Source organism: Pleurodeles waltl, chromosome 6, assembly GCF_031143425.1.
Source record: "Pleurodeles waltl isolate 20211129_DDA chromosome 6, aPleWal1.hap1.20221129, whole genome shotgun sequence".
Lineage (NCBI taxonomy): Eukaryota > Metazoa > Chordata > Amphibia > Caudata > Salamandridae > Pleurodeles > Pleurodeles waltl.
In genome coordinates, this window is record NC_090445.1 from 377,874,360 (window position 1) to 377,890,414 (window position 16,055).

The window sequence follows — 16,055 nt, forward strand, 5'->3', positions numbered from 1 at the left end:
GGACTGCTGCCTTGCTGTTGCCCTGCTGAACTCTTGCCTGGCTGTAAAAGTGCTCTCCAAGGGCTTGGATAGAGCTTGTCTCCTGTTCCCTGAAGTCTCAGGACCAAAAAGACTTCTCTTTTTCATTTGGACTCTTCGTGCGCCGAAAAGTTTGACGCACAGCTTGCTCCACGGCGAGAAAATCACAGCACACCGACGCAACACCTTCGGGGCGACCGGAACTTCGACGCACGGCCTCGCAAGGACAACGCCGCCCGGCTTCCAGAGGGGAAATAGACGCGATGCCTGCCGTGAGAACGAAACTTCGACGCACAGCCTCCCGGAACAACGCGCAGCCGGAAAACAAGCCGAAGAATCCACGCACAGACCCCAGGACATCTGGTAATCCCGCGGACCACAGAAAGAGACTGTCCGCTCGCCGGAAAACGACGCACGTCTTCCCCGCGTGCAAAATAACGACGCAAGTCCGTGTGTGGAGGGGAGAAATCGACGCACACACCATTTTTCCACGTATCTTCTTCTGCGCCCCTTTGCAGAGATTTTCCACTTTAAAAAGCAAACAAACTCTCTTTCAAGCACAAAGTACCTGGTTTAAAGACTTAAGACACTTTATATCACTTTTCAGTGATATCTCTACAATTTCACATTGCATCTTTATTCGTTTTGACCTGCAATTATCCAGATAAATATTATATATTTTTCTAAACACTGTGTGGTGTATTTTTGTGGTGCTATATTGTGTTATTGTATGATTTATTGCACAAATACTTTACACATTGCCTTCTAAGTTAAGCCTGACTGCTCGTGCCAAGCTACCAGAGGGTGGGCACAGGATAATTTTGGATTGTGTGTGATTTACCCTGACTAGAGTGAGGGTTCTTGCTTGGACAGAGGGTAACCTGACTGCCAACCAAAAACCCCATTTCTAACAGAGGACAACTTCATATTTTATGTATGGAGAGATTAAGCAAATAGCACAGTATCACAGTATGTTTTGGCGATGCTGGGACCCTCCCTTTTTTAACAAATAGTTAAAAAAAATTACTCCATTATTGTTTTCTTAGAAACTTGGTGACTACATTTGCGGGTGCTCCTTTTTCCCATCCCAATGTCTATTTTGCTTCTTCCTTCCCACCTTCCCTCCTGCCATAAGAAAAAAAAGCACTATGGTGTGGAAAAAGTTGGCCGTGTCCTAACACTTAAAAAAAGTATATCAGGCATGCAGTACAGCTACACAGCTGTACAACACATCTCAAAGAAATTGGGAAGCCAGTACCTCGTGCATGGGCAAGATCTACTGGCTTTGCTAATGCTTGTTAGTCAGGTTGCCAGCGTACACTGTTTTTCAATATTGTTCTATGCACATACTGCATTTTCATTTTTTTTGCATACTCAGCCCTTACCGTGAGGTTTTCTGCACAAACTGTCATAGTGCCTTTACAAAAAGTTATATTTATACATTGTTATTTGTTTCAAGTGTTATGCATTTCAGTCTAGATTATTTGCACACAATACCGTTTTATTTATTAGGGGTGCGGGGTTTAACTAGTTGACTGTAGAAAAGATTCTGTCTAGCTATGTAGATTAGGAAAGGCAGGAGCCAGGACAAAGTGAATTACTGATGTGAACATTCCAGAGGAAACGGAAAACTATGCCAAAGTCTGATGTAAATGTTGGCTTTTCAGTCAGGTTTTTTTTCCCCATACATTGCCTTCCGAGTCCGAGTTTCTGTGCATACCACTTCTCAGTCTCATGTTCACTGTACCCTTTCAACAAACCTCATAGCTATACTTAGGAGTAAATACTTGGCTCTGCTCTTTTCTAAAGAGCACTTGCATTGTTAACTAAAACATCTTACAATACGTGTCACCATTAGTCAGTATTTCAGTGGAAACCTGTTCCTCTGCTAGTCTAATGCCTCGGCCTCAAATACCCATAAGCATTGACCAGCTGAAGGCGAGACCTGTGAAACACTGTACCCCCTGAAGCATTATCTCCTTTCTACTTTAACTGTGTACTTCTCACAGGCCAGGTCAAGGAGGAAGGCATAAGAGACAATATGGAAGTTGTGTAAAATGAATCTTTGCATCATAATTTATCACATATGTAGTGAAAAGCTCAAGTAGACAGTGTTGGAAAATGGGTTATGGTAAGGGCAGGTAAGTACCTACACTTAGTAATAGGTCAGTAACCTCCACTTAGGTTCAGTTAGGTCTCAGTAAATTAAACCTAGCTCAACCTTTGGTAGCTTGGCAACAAGCGACAAGGATTAACTTAGGAGACCAAGCGTAAAGCATTAAAATATCACAAAAAAGTAATTAAATAAAACACAGGAAACAGTTTAAAAATCCAAACCCAGTTTATAAGAACAGGAAATAATGTTAGCTTTAAAATGACACCAAAAGAAATAAAATCGGATAAAGGGAACCAGAGATATACATTTTTAAAGTATTAATGCTTTTTAGCGCTTAGAAACTAATAGTGCCAATCTGGTCGCACCTCGACCAGGGCAAAGTCAAAAGTTTGAGGCTGACCGCGATGGAGCCCTGCTCGGCTACAGCTCACAAGGGGCCTCGGTCAGAAGTTCACCTTCGGACTTAGTCTTTTTATTGAAGATTTTCTTCAGCGGGACCAAGTCGCCAGTCCAATCTGACCTCCTGAACTCTTCCTCAGATACGCGTTGCAGTAGCCCTCAGTGGAGATTTTTACCTTCGGACTCCGTTGTTTTTCCGAGATGCAAAACCTTTGACCAGGGCAAACCTGAATCTTGATCCGACGTCCCTGGAGCCCACTTCGGATACACTGCCTGGGAGGTCCCGGTCAACTTCCTATGTTCTGACTTAGTCACTTTTTCAGAGATTTTCTTTACCGGGACTAACCTGCAAGTCAGGCCGGGTTGCAGTTGAGGCAAGCCGGCTAGAGTTGCCGCTGAGGGTCAGTCCCTTTATGGAGATTTTTCCAAAAGTTCTCAAAATTTCTGGATCTTCTTCCAGGTGTTCTTTTAAGGTTATTTTGAGGTCCACAGCTCACCCCAAGGTTCCAGAAGCTCTGAAATGCTCCTTGAGGGTGCAGGCTACAACTTCCAGAATGCACCTGGCGGAATCTCCTTTTTGGCCAATGGACAGTGGTCAGCTGGTTGGTTTCTTCAGGAGTTGGTGCAGGGGACTCAGGTTAGCAAGTTTTCACCTGTAGCAAACAGGGAGTCCCTTCTTGAACCAGTTGAAGCCAGGCAAAGTCCTTCTTGTGGTGAAGCCCAAGTGTGCAGCTGGTGCAGTCCTCCAGAGTGCAGTGTCCAGGTGCAGGCCAAGGGTCCAGCAGGGTAGACCTTCTTCTCCTGTAGTTCTTCCTTGTAGGGACCTGAGGTGTGGGTGCAGGTTTGCCAGTGTTATCCTTGCTCCTGGATAAAAAAAACAGGGGGGGTCCTGGTTCTCCAATCAGGTGCAGGGTCCTTCTCCCTGTGATGACCACTTCCTGGGAAGTGTGGCAAAAGTCAATCCCAGGGAGCAACATTCCTCAAAAATCCATCATGGCTGAAAATGATTTTTGGAGGTTACATTTGGCGGAGTCCACCCACTGGTGTGGCTAAAAATCCTAAACACACCCCTCTCCTAATCTAATCAAGGAGGCACCTAATTGTCTGGGTTTGCAGGATGTGAAGGGGGGTGCAGGGTTGCTTCAAATGTCCTTCCCTGCCTTTAAAGACCAGTTTGGCAGCCTTCCCCACTTCCTGGTTCACCATCTGCTGAGGGAAGATCTCCTGTCCCAGGCACATCTCTCTGTGTTGAGCCAGACCACTTCACACCTCATCAATGCAGCCTGGCCAAACAGAGCAAAGCAGCAAAAAACACTGCAGAGCTGAAACTGGAAACTTTTCAGGTAAAGTTTAAAACTCTACCTGAACAAGTTATATTGAATCCAACAACTGGAAGTTGTGGGATTTATTATAACAATTAATTTGATACCAAACCTGAGGTATCTGTTACTTAAGGGGACTTTTAAAATTAAAATAAAGTCTCCCCATTCTAGCCTATGGAGGCCATTGACTACAATGAAGGGAAAACAAATTTGGCTGTTTTACTTCACCAGGGCTTATAAAACTATTCTTATAAGGTCCCTGCTTGTAGTTACATGGCACCCAGGCCTAGGGGCACATCTTAGGGGTGACATATGTAAAAGTAAGGTAGTTTAAGACTTTGGAACTACTTTTAATTCCAAAGTTGAATTTGCATGTACCTTTAATTTAAAATCAGTCAGCAAGGCAGGCCAGCCTTTAAAATGACACTGGGCACCTCAGCAGTGCACCATGGGGGCACTACCTATGCTGGGGTCCCTAAACCTACATGCCCTAGCATATACTAGGCACGTATAGGTAGGTTCATTTTGCCAATTCTAATTAGCCTAATTTGCATATCCACTTTACGCAGAGCACTGGCCCTGGGACTGGTAAGCAGTACCCAAGGCACAGCCAAGAGTCACTAACCACCATTATCTGTTCAAAATATTTGGGGGTGACCAGGGCAAAAAGGAGGACTTTCCTTCAGACAGACGATATTAGATCCTGTCATATGCATTTGCATAACACTGCTGTACAGTGCGAAAGCAAATCACGGAATCTTAGGATTGGAAACTGAGCTTCATTCTATCCAAAGAGAAAGTAATTAAATATATAAAAATAATACAGATGCCTATCACAAATAAAAAAAGAAAAATTAATGAAAAATAAAGAAAAGGCATTGCCCACAATATTCTCTTTACATCAATAATCCCAGAAACTGGCAGCCTTTGGAACCTTCCTGTTCCTTTTCTGTACTGTCCTATCATGACATACCTCTTCACTGCACTCGACATCCTTCTCTACATTCCCATTCATTCTATCAGTCATGCCTTCCTAAACAACCATCATCACCTGAACACGCGATGCAGCCTCACCTTGCTCAACTACTTCAACTTCCCACAAAAACAGCATAAGCTCACTATTTACTACATCTTGAATTTGATCCTCTTTTTTCTAAAAGACACTTTCTGGCTCTGCATTTCACACTTTTGCTAAATCCCAAACCTTTACTACATCCAGTCAGCCAAAATCCACTCCGCTCAGTACAGTCTTGTGGCACACATTCACATTATTCCCTTTTCAAATAAAAATGTTGTTCACTTTTTTTTTTTTCTTTTCAAGGAGATCAAAGTATGGTTAATCACCTCGGACTACCATCACACATTTGTACTAACCATCTGCCAAAAAAAAAAAAAAAAAAAAAAAAAAACACAGCCATACATAAATTGGGAAGCTTTTATTACCACCATTCTACACCACACTGCTGCTATACACCCTCTCTCAGGACATGCCATTCAAAGAGCTGCACTGATGTTGGCACAACATACTAGCATATCTTGTGTTGCTAAATAGATGTGTTTCATGCTACATATTTTCCACATAAATATTTTACATGAGCGAGATAAGGTGTATCACTCTGGAAAGGTACAAAAAAATTTATAATTTATTACAAATTGCTTAGTGGCAGTGTTACATTTTTACATCTACCATGCAATTTGTATTAAAATAAGTTTTGCACATTTCTTGGGGTACAAATCTTTGAAATATTTGTTTGGACAATTGAGGGCCTGGCCCAACCGGGGAAGCACCTGAAGGCAATGCTGTGTATTGTTATTCCATGGACCACCACTGCACAGCGATATATATATATATTACCTAGTGGCAGTCGCCATTAGGTAGTTATAGTTAGGGCCTAGTTTCTGTAGGAAAAGCATTTTTTTTTTTTTAAACTTGCCTATATCTTTGGCGCCTGTTGATTAATCTTCATTAAATTTTCCAAAACTATTTGCAGGTCACGTCTGCTGCAGTCTGAAAAGTTTCAGGGTGATCTGTCAAGCGGGGCAGAGAAAAAGGGTGGGGCCCAAAACATGTTTTCCCCATGTAGTTTTCTGCAGGGATTTTGAACAGCAATAGCACCGAAAACAGTGGACAGAATTACACCAAATTTGGCAGAAAGGTAGCTCTTGGTCCAGAAAGCAACCGTTTTGTTATTTGGTGTAAATGTGTTCAGTAGTTTTAGAGAAATCAAAGAAGATCAACATTTGTATATATAGGGAAGGGAAGGATTTGCGACCCCGCCTGATCTCGCTCTGAGCCGAGTTCCAGAAAAAAATATTTCAAAAACAAAAAGGGGCCAGGGTAGGGACACCCTGATGGGTTAGCTCCTCCAGCCCTAGAGTTAAAAAGCTCCCACCAAGCAAAAGCAAACAAAGTCCGCTTTCTGACAGCGGGAGCTGTCAAACAGCTCACACTGTCAGAAAGCGGACTTTTCATCTGTCTTCCCTGCACGCAAATATGCTTGCAGGAAGACAGATGAAAACATTTCTCACACAAGCAGGAAGCTGCTATTAAAAGCAAATCGCAAATATAAAGAGGAAAAAAGCAACAGAGCCAATAGGCAACCTTGCTTCAGACCATTTTTTGTGGGAAATTCAGAGGACAGGCCCTGCTCTCCTCCTAAAAGAACTTTGCACCAAGTGGAAGAGTGTAAAGCAATAACCAAGCGTATAAGGTTTGGTGGAACGCCCATCTCATGTAGTTTCTTCCATAAAATCTTCCTATCTACCGTACCAAAGGCCATTAAGAAATCTATAAAAGCAGCATATACAACTCCACCCCTAAGGTGAACATATTTTTCATTGATAGTTTGCAATATAAAAATATTATTCAGAGTATTATATTCCTTTCTGAAGCCTGCTTGCTCCAGAGGGAGAATCGCATTGTCCTCCACCCAAGAAGTTAAATGAGTTAATATGCTTTTCGCACAAATCTCATCAGTAGCATCCAGCAACGCAATTTGACGATAATTTATGGGGAGGGTTTAGTCTCCCTTTTTATAAAGGGGGATTATGACACTCCCTGTCCAGGACTCTGGGATTTTACCTTGAGAATGTTAGGTGTAAAATACCGGGTGGAGAATTCTTGCCCAGAGGTGAGGTTCTTGTTTAATTACTGCCAATGGAACCTCATCTGGGCCACATCTCCAGATGTCCACATTGACCTTATAAATCCCTCAATTTCGATAACAGAAGGGGGCTCAAAACAATTAATTTCCGCTATATTACTTAAGCTCGGGACCACCCTCTTTAAATCCAAATCCCGATTTTCCGCGTAAAGGGAAAGTATAAATTCCCTCCAAACTGCTTCAGCTATCGAGGGAGCAGTGGAGGATTTGTGGTTTCTACACCCTTCAGATATAATCAACCAAAATTTTGGAGAAGCCACTCACACCCAGATACACCCTGTCGCACCTATTCTCACACCCAGAGAGACAGACCGCAGCCAACTCCAGCAGCGCACATCCAAAGGGCTGTGTGCATTGTGGAGTTTGGTGGTTTAGGAGGTTGGCCGCAGGGTTTGAACACAGGTTAGGCCCTGTGGATTAACGTATAGTAAGGAAAATTACTTTGAGTTGAAAAAAAAAAAAAAAGGATTACAAAAAGTAGAAATTTACTGAAAAAACAAAAGGTTACAGGCAGTGCTTAATTTGAGCCTGAGGTTTCTGGTGCAGGGCACTGGCACTTATTTTATAGGGCCGGCACTTCGTTTTCTGCATCAGGCAATTTACTTTTAGCAAAAGACACTTATGAGAAAGGCGGAAGAATACAAAAACCAAAACCCGTCACAAATCGAGACAGCAGAAAGCTGCAAGAGTGAGCTGAAGGGGCAGGGAGAGGTTGTAAATAGATTAAAGAGGCCAGAGATTGCTTCAGGATTATTCTGCCTCAACATTCAGTGCTCGCACATTTAAATGCAGCAACTGCATGTTTCAAATGAGCACTTTGGGCACCGGCACGTTTTTATTTACAAATTAAGCACTGGTTACAGGTACATTATAGTTAGAAATAGAATTTAAAAAACAATATAAATTTACTTAAAAATACAAAGGTTACAAGGACGTTATAGTTAGGCTCACATTTTAAACATACCAAACCACAGAAATTCACCAGATAATATTAGAGTTATCTCAAGCAGCTATAGCTCACATGCTAAGGTAACTATAACTTGCGCCCTCGCCATGCCCTGCTAATTACAGCACAAAATGCAGCACTCATGACATCATTGATCAAATAATTGATAATATCAATGTAATATTTGCAGTAACATTTTTGATGGAAAAAACTGCATGACGGGGCGCTAGTTATAGTTACTTGAGATAATCAACTCTAACTCGTGAATTTCTAAGGTTTGGTACGTTTAAAATGTGAGCATACCTATAACATTCCTGTAGCCTTTGATAGATTATATATATATATATATATATATATATAATCTATCACTCATGGGGTGTCCAAAAATGTATCATTCTCTCTTGAGCGGACACGTTTCAGCAACAATGCCTTTCTCAATGCTCGATTTAGTCGCACCTTCTAATAATCACCCAAATGTAAAGCATTTTTATTAGTATATCAAAACGTGGCAGTTGAAACAGGACTGTGCCATCCTCGTGCAATGGCTGCCATACTTGCACGAAATCTACATAACAGTCCAAATGGCAGTGACAGTGTCTATTAAATAATGTGTTATGCAGTCTCACATTGCTGACTTGTTCCTGAAAATCTCCCTAGTCAAGGATCACCCGTGAAAACTATGACCTGTGTTTAAGGGAGCAGTTGGTGCAACCTCAATGGCAACAAAGGCGAGTATTTGGAAGGAGCCAAGCAGGAGATTTTTCATTGCTGGGAATGGTATGCCATTAACTCCTTCACTATTGAGAAGGGAGCGATGGACATCGTCCCACTGCATCACAAAATCTGATTAGTCAAGTAACTGAACCAGACTAACTGAAATGCAAGTGAACCAAACAGATTCACATAGTGCCGATAAGAGGCAGAAAAGAGTATACATTCACCTACAGAAGGAAGGAAAGACCCGAGATTATTCTCTGGGCAGGCGAGAAAGGCAATAAAAACAGAGATAATGGGAAGTGAATAAAAAGATAAAGGATAACAGGCACGCGATAAGAGGGGAAAGGACACGGAAAGGATACGGTAAGTATGCCCTAGCGCACGAATGTAGAGGCCCCAGAAACATTTGTTTTACATTTAGTTCAATATTTATACAGAATGAACTGCTTCCGAATGTAATAACTACTTTAGGTTTAGGCAACTGCGCCAACATTTTACTATACCCAATACATTAATAACATGTACGTCTGTTAGAAACAAACGCCAAGTTGTCAGTCGCTCCCTCGAACCATTGAAAATCCTGCAATTAAACATCAATACAGAAAATATTCCAAATTAACTTAGGTGCTGCAGAGAAAGAGTGGAAGGATATTTTAATAAGTTCGTTTTCGAAATCAAAGGGAAACTTGAGTGTCAGTTCGAATTAGAAAGAGGCCCCGAGAAACAGCAATACTTTAAGTCAAGTTATGGGTGAATGCATGGAAATACATCAGGCATTTTAAAAAGTTTGCCAACATTCAGTTGTTTCCATCTACATGCGGTCCGAAGCGCTGGAGGTCCTAAACTGCACCAACCTGGGCCGCTGCACTTAGAGCGGTACAAACAAGGACTTACATAGAACCAAAGCTCTGACGAATTAATTTAGCTTTTTTAACAACTGAAAGGTACATTTACTTTTTTCTAAGTCCCTGAAAGGCGGTGTGCATGAACTTTTCAGCTTCTAATGAGTTTGGGCACTCCACTGCTCGCTCTACAAGAATACAAGTTATCCTGCTCCGCTCCTGCTGCAAATGTCGAATGCTGAAGTAAACTTGGCAGACTTATTCCCATCCCATGTCCGGGTTTTTGTCCAAAAACCTTGAAAAGACACGAATTTGCCAGTTGCCCTCCACCCACCAGAAACAAAATTTAATACCAATCATTAGTGGGAAGCAGCATTATTCTCATAGTAACTTTGCTAACAAAGATGGACCTCTCAAAGATACTAGATAGGGGGACCAGCTTTTAGGCGCAAAAACCTGGATAGGTCAGACATAACAGAAGGACTAAAGACTTTACTCTCACTTTTATATCTGGCCTGTTTTTTTGTTTTGTTTTTGCGTAGCTTTGTGAATGTATGCCTATACCTATGTTTGTGTTTTATACATACACACACACGCACACATTTACAAGACTCCATATATAAAATTAGCTATGGCTTGACCACCCACCCTGCAGCCCCAACCCGCCCCACCCACCTCTCTCTGCTCCCCACTCCATCTCTCTGCTGGGAGCAGAAAGGGGACTGTGTTGCCTGACAGTAACAGATAAATTACTTTAACTATTTCATACTTTACGTATGCTTCCCTACATGATCTGCCCTTTGTCCCAACAACCGGGACATTTATTTAATTATCTGACATTTGTCCCAAAAACCGGGACTCTTTATTTAAAATTAAGAGACGCGTCGGGACAACGGGACAGTCCTCTAAACAACGGGACTGTCCGGGGAAATCCGGGACATCTGGTCACCCTACAAACAATGACTGGGCAGCACTCCCTTCAAACAAGCCCATCGCTACCTCAAGCTGGTCCACTTTAACACATGTCGCTGTCAATATCGCACCACCGCCACAGCGGCGTAGTCACACTTTTGACCATTCCAGAGAATTTCCATCGACATCATCTATACACTCCTGACCCCATTCCTCTCTCAAACACTTGCATCGTATGTGCACCCACAGACTAAACCTCTCACTCAGACAGCTGTGCCTGACCTGTACATCCCAGACCCACTGAGCTTGTATTCTTCGTGAGGTGAAGAAATACCTTAGCAGTAGTGCACCGCTTCCGGTACTGGGAAGACCTCCTCCTGACTTGCCTTCTACTACCCTGCTTGTACTCACTGTATGGAAGGCTCTCCAGAAGGCCATGCGACGTAGGGTAACTATAGTTTCAGAACAAAAAAAGCGGGATAGCCACAGATGGAGTGTTGGCGCGGACCATGGTGATCAAAGGAATACAACAGCCCTATAGCTATACACCTGTTAGATTAAAAAGTACACTTCCATCACATCTATAATGAGTTCCTGAAGCAGGATGCTAGCGATCCCAGCCATTGGTAAGGGGTCGTCAATTCACCCCGTCATTAAATCTAGCTGTGCTACGTGAATGAGGCGAGGCAGCACAGCAGGCGACTTCTTTAAACAAAACTTCCGTCCCTGTTAGGATTAGAGGGCCAGTGGTAATGTAAGTGTAGGAAAGTACCATCTTGCCTGGCATGTTACCCCCATATTTCACTGTATATATGTCGTTTTAGTCTATGTGTCACTGGGACCCTGCCAGGCAGGGCCCCAGTGCTCATAAGTATGTGCCCTGTATGTGTTCCCTGTGTGATGCCTCAGAACCTCAGTGGTTATGCTCTCTCTGCTTTCCAAATTTGTCACTACCAGGGTAGTGACTAAATTTACCAATTCACATTGGCATACTGGTACACCCACCCTAGTATATGGTACTGAGGTACCCAGGGTATTGGGGTTCCAGGAGATCCCTATGGGCTGCAGCATTTCTTCTGCCACCCATAGGGAGCTCTGACAATTCTTACACAGGCCTGCCAGTGCAGCCTGAATGAAATAACGTCCATGTTATTTCACAGCCATTTAACACTGCACTTAAGTAACTTATAAGTCACCTATATGTCTAACCTTCACCTGGTGAAGGTTGGGTGCAAAGTTACTTAGTGTGTGGCTACCCTGGCACTAGCCAAGGTGCCCCCACATCGTTCAGGGCAAATTCCCCAGACTTTTTGAGTGCGGGGACACCATTACACGCGTGCACTGTACATAGGTCACTACCTATGTACAGCGTCACAATGGTAACTCCGAACATGGCCATTGAACATGTCTAAAATCATGGAATTGTTACCCCAATGCCGTTCTGGCATTGGAGGGACAATTCCATGATCCCCCGGGTCTCTAGCATAGTATCCGGGTACTGCCAAACTGCATTTCCGGGGTCTCCACTGCAGCTGCTGCTGCTGCTGCCAACCCCTCAGACAGGTTTCTGCCCTCCTGGGGTCCAGGCAGCCCTGGCCCAGGAAGGCAGAACAAAGGATTTCCTCTGAGAGAGGGTGTCACACCCTCTCCCTTTGGAAACAGGTGTAAAGGCTGGGGAGGAGTAGCCTCCCCCAGCCTCTGGAAATGCTTTGATGGGCACAGATGGTGCCCATCTCTGCATAAGCCATTCTACACCGGTTCAGGGATCCCCCAGCCCTGATCTGGCGTGAAACTGGACAAAGGAAAGGGAGCTCCTCCAGTGTGTCCCAGGCCTCTGCCATCTGGGAAACAGAGGTGTTTGTGGCACACTGGACTGCTCTGAGTGGCCAGTGCCAGCAGGTGACGTCAGAGGCTCCTTCTGATAGGCTCTTACCTGTCTTGGTAGCCAATGCTCCTTCCTAGGTAGCCAAACCTCCTTTTCTGGCTATTTAGGGTCTCTGCTTTGGGGATCTCACCAGATAACTAATGCAAGAGCTCACCAGAGTTCCTCTGCATCTCCCTCTTCACCTTCTACCAAAGGATCGACCGCTGACTGCTCAGGACGCCTGCAAAACCGCAACAAAGTAGCAAGACGACTACTAGCAACCTTGTATCGCTTCATCCTGCCGGCTTTCGCGACTGTTTCCAGGTACTGCATGCTCTGGGTGTAGCCCGCCTCCTCTCTGCACCAGGAGCTCTGAAGAAATCTCCTGTGGGTCGACGGAATCTTCCCCCTGCAACCGCAGGCACCAAAAGACTGCATCACTGGTCCTCTGGGTCCCCTCTCAGCATGACGAGTGTGGTCCCTGGAACTCAGCAACTCTGTCCAAGTAACTCCCACAGTCCAGTGACTCTTCAGTCTAAGTTTGGTGGAGGTAAGTCCTTGCCTCCCCACGCTAGACTGCATTGCTGGGTACCGCGTGATTTGCAGCTGCTCCGGCTCCTGTGCACTCTTCCAGAATTTCCTTCGTGCACAGCAAGCCTGGGTCCCCGACACCCCAACCTGCAGTGCACAACCTTCTGAGTTGTCCTCTGGCGTCGTGGGACTCCTTTTTGTGACTTCGGGTGGACTCCAGTTCACTTTCCTTCCAAGTGCCTGTTCAGGTACTTCTGCGGGTGCTGCCTGCTTCTGTGAGGGCTCACTGACTTGCTGGGCGCCCCCTCTGTCTCCTCCTCCAAGTGGCGACATCCTGGTCCCTCCTGGGCCACAGCAGCACCCAAAAACCTCTACTGCGACCCTTGCAGCTAGCAAGGCTCGTTTGCGGTCTTTCTGCATGGAAACACCTCTGCAAGCTTCATCGCGACGTGGGACATCCATCCTCCAAAGGAGAAGTTCCTATTCCTCTTCTTTCTTGCAGAACTCTAAGCTTCTTCCAACAGGTGGCAGCTTCCTTGCACCCTCACCTGGCATTTCCTGGGCTCCTGCCCACTCGACACTGTCGCAACTATTGGACTTGGTCCCCTTGTCTTACAGGTACTCAGGTCCGGAAATCCACTGTTGTTGCTGGTGTTTGTTCTTCCTGCAGACTCCCCCTATCACGACTTCTGTGCTCTCTGGGGGTAGTAGGTTCACTTTACACCTACCTTTCAGGGTCTTGGGGTGGGCTATTTTTCTAACCCTCACTGTTTTCTTACAGTCCCAGCGACCCTCCACAAGCTCACATAGGTTTGGGGTCCATTTGTGGTTCGCATTCCACTTTTGGAGTATATGGTTTGTGTTGCCCCTATACCTATGTGCTCCTATTGCAATCTACTGTAATTTTACACTGCTTGCATTACTTTTCTTGCTATTACCTACATAATTTTGGTTTGTGTACTTATATCTTGTGTATATATCTTATCCTCATACTGAGGGTACTCACTGAGATACTTTTGGCATATTGTCATAAAAATAAAGTACCTTTATTTTTAGTACTTCTGTGTATTGTGTTTTCTTATGATATTGTGCATATGACACCAGTGGTATAGTAGGAGCTTTACATGTCTCCTAGTTCAGCCTAAGCTGCTTTGCCATAGATACCTTCTATCAGCCTAAGCTGCTAGAAACACCTCTTCTACACTAATAAGGGATAACTGGACCTGGCACAAGGTGTAAGTACCTCTGGTACCCACTACAAGCCATACCAGCCTCCTAGAGTAAGCCTGCACCACACTGTGATGAATGTGTGTACTCTTTTTCAGTAACCAGGATATGTTCTCAATTCACCAAGAAGTGTCAGGACGGTGAGACAAGTCCTTGAAAAAAACAGGGCTGTCCGGGCTAATCCAAGACGTCTAGTCACCCAAATACGAAGGCATCATTAGAAGTATAGTTGGGATGCGAGTCATAAATTAACAGTTACAAATGCGGTTTTGGGACACTGACTGAAAAGTCTCTCACTCATCACACTACATGCTATTCAACTGCCCCTTGAGCAGGCAAGTGTCAAATACAACTGCAGACATTGGAATAATCACTGCACTTACGTTGTGGCCCATGTGCAACCCCACTGTTTCATGTATTGACGTTTCTTATGCATGTTTCAGATTGAAGTGTCAATGCCGCGTGTTTAGTAACTAAAAAGTAAATAAAGTCACCTTCGCCCACTCCGTTTATAACACCACACTGTTGAATTACTTAAACTTTTACATTCAGTAATGACCTTCATTAAACACTAATTCTAGCGCCCCCTCCAAAAAATAACCCATTTGCTCTACCATCATCTATCCTAGCTCCCATGCCTGCTTTAAGCTTAAAGGATGCCCTCCATCCATCTTCTCGACCCAATGATACCCGTTTCTCTACTCCCACTCACTTCTATCCACCAAATTGCCGTCCCACACTCCCTGCCTACTTGCAAATCGTCCACCTATCAATCGGTTGCTCTCTGTTCCTTAGCCCCATTTTGCTCCTCTTCTATCGAATTCCTTGCTTCCCTGGATCTTTAGCCGCTTGACCAGTTTCGCTATCCCTTGCTCGATCATCTCTACCCTTGCTCACCAGTCTACCTCCTACTCCGTCATCTACTACAAACATGTCCCAAGCATCTTTTATCTTGTTCCATGTCGCTTTGGCTCCGGTTTCTCATTAAATATAATACCCTGCATCCATCTGCCCCAATCAGTACTTACTTATCTACACTTGCTGTCCCTGTGAGTATACCATTCTTTGCCCTCTTTACCACTCACCATCCTAGTGGCCTGTCTCGGATCCTCACACCTTCACTCTTCTTCGCCCACTCCCTACTCATATTGGTCTATCTCGGTCTCTGCCCCCTTCCGTCTTTATTTGCCCCATCCCTCTGTGCCGTGTTACTCCCCCACCATCATCATCATCGTTTATTCTCTCACGCTGCCCTCCTTCTCCTCAGCCTCTTACCTGCGCTCTCTGTAGAGCCCCATGCAGGTGCACCTCGTGTATGAAGGGGTTGAAGGAGGCCAGGCCGGGCCCCTCTGCCAGCCCGCGGCCCCAACTCATAGCTCCGCGCAACCTGGAGCCTCCAAGCCTAGGCTCCAGCCTCAGCACAGTAGCAACAGTGCCACTATCCCCGGGGAGGGCCGGGAGGCTGGTATCAAGGGAGGAGCCTCGACCAGCAACGTGATATCTCGGCCGCCATCTCAGAACTAAACACACTCGGCTAACTTACGTCAGGCTACGAGTGCCCGGGAACTAGAAGAATGGCACATAAATCTAAAAAGCTAGCTAATTATTTACAGCAGAGTACATACTTTTTTTTTAAAGTAAATAAAATAAATATGCCTTATGTAGTGATGAAACGTAATTGAGAATCACAAATTGCATACGCTATACATATATGTGAAGAAAAGCTTTCAAAAATATGTTTTTGTTTGGAAGCTTTTATGAAGTTTTGTTTTGTTATTCTCTCTGTCGTTTACTTCTGATGAATCCCTCTTTAAAATGGCTATTTTCTCCAACGAACATCAGCTCTCAGGCTTTCGGAGGCGGTTGGTCTTGTCCACCTTCTCTGTCTATTACCAGGGAATTGCTTTGCTTGTTGTGCTAGACTTCACAATTAGGTAATAATCTGTTCGTCTGGTCGGGCAAAGTCTGTCCCGATCAGCCGAAAATGAAAAAATACG

General features: G+C 44.4%; 1 protein-coding gene across 1 annotated transcript in view; it reads right to left on the bottom strand.

Annotated features, from left to right (window-relative positions):
• Positions 1-15,524, bottom strand: part of LPCAT4 (lysophosphatidylcholine acyltransferase 4) — a 536,940-nt gene extending 521,416 nt beyond the window's left edge. The window contains exon 1 of the mRNA XM_069238305.1: positions 15,334-15,524. Within this exon, the coding sequence (XP_069094406.1) occupies positions 15,334-15,432 (99 nt within the window). The 5' untranslated portion in view covers positions 15,433-15,524. The remainder of the gene's footprint in view (positions 1-15,333) is intronic.
• Between the last annotated feature and the right edge of the window lie 531 nt (positions 15,525-16,055).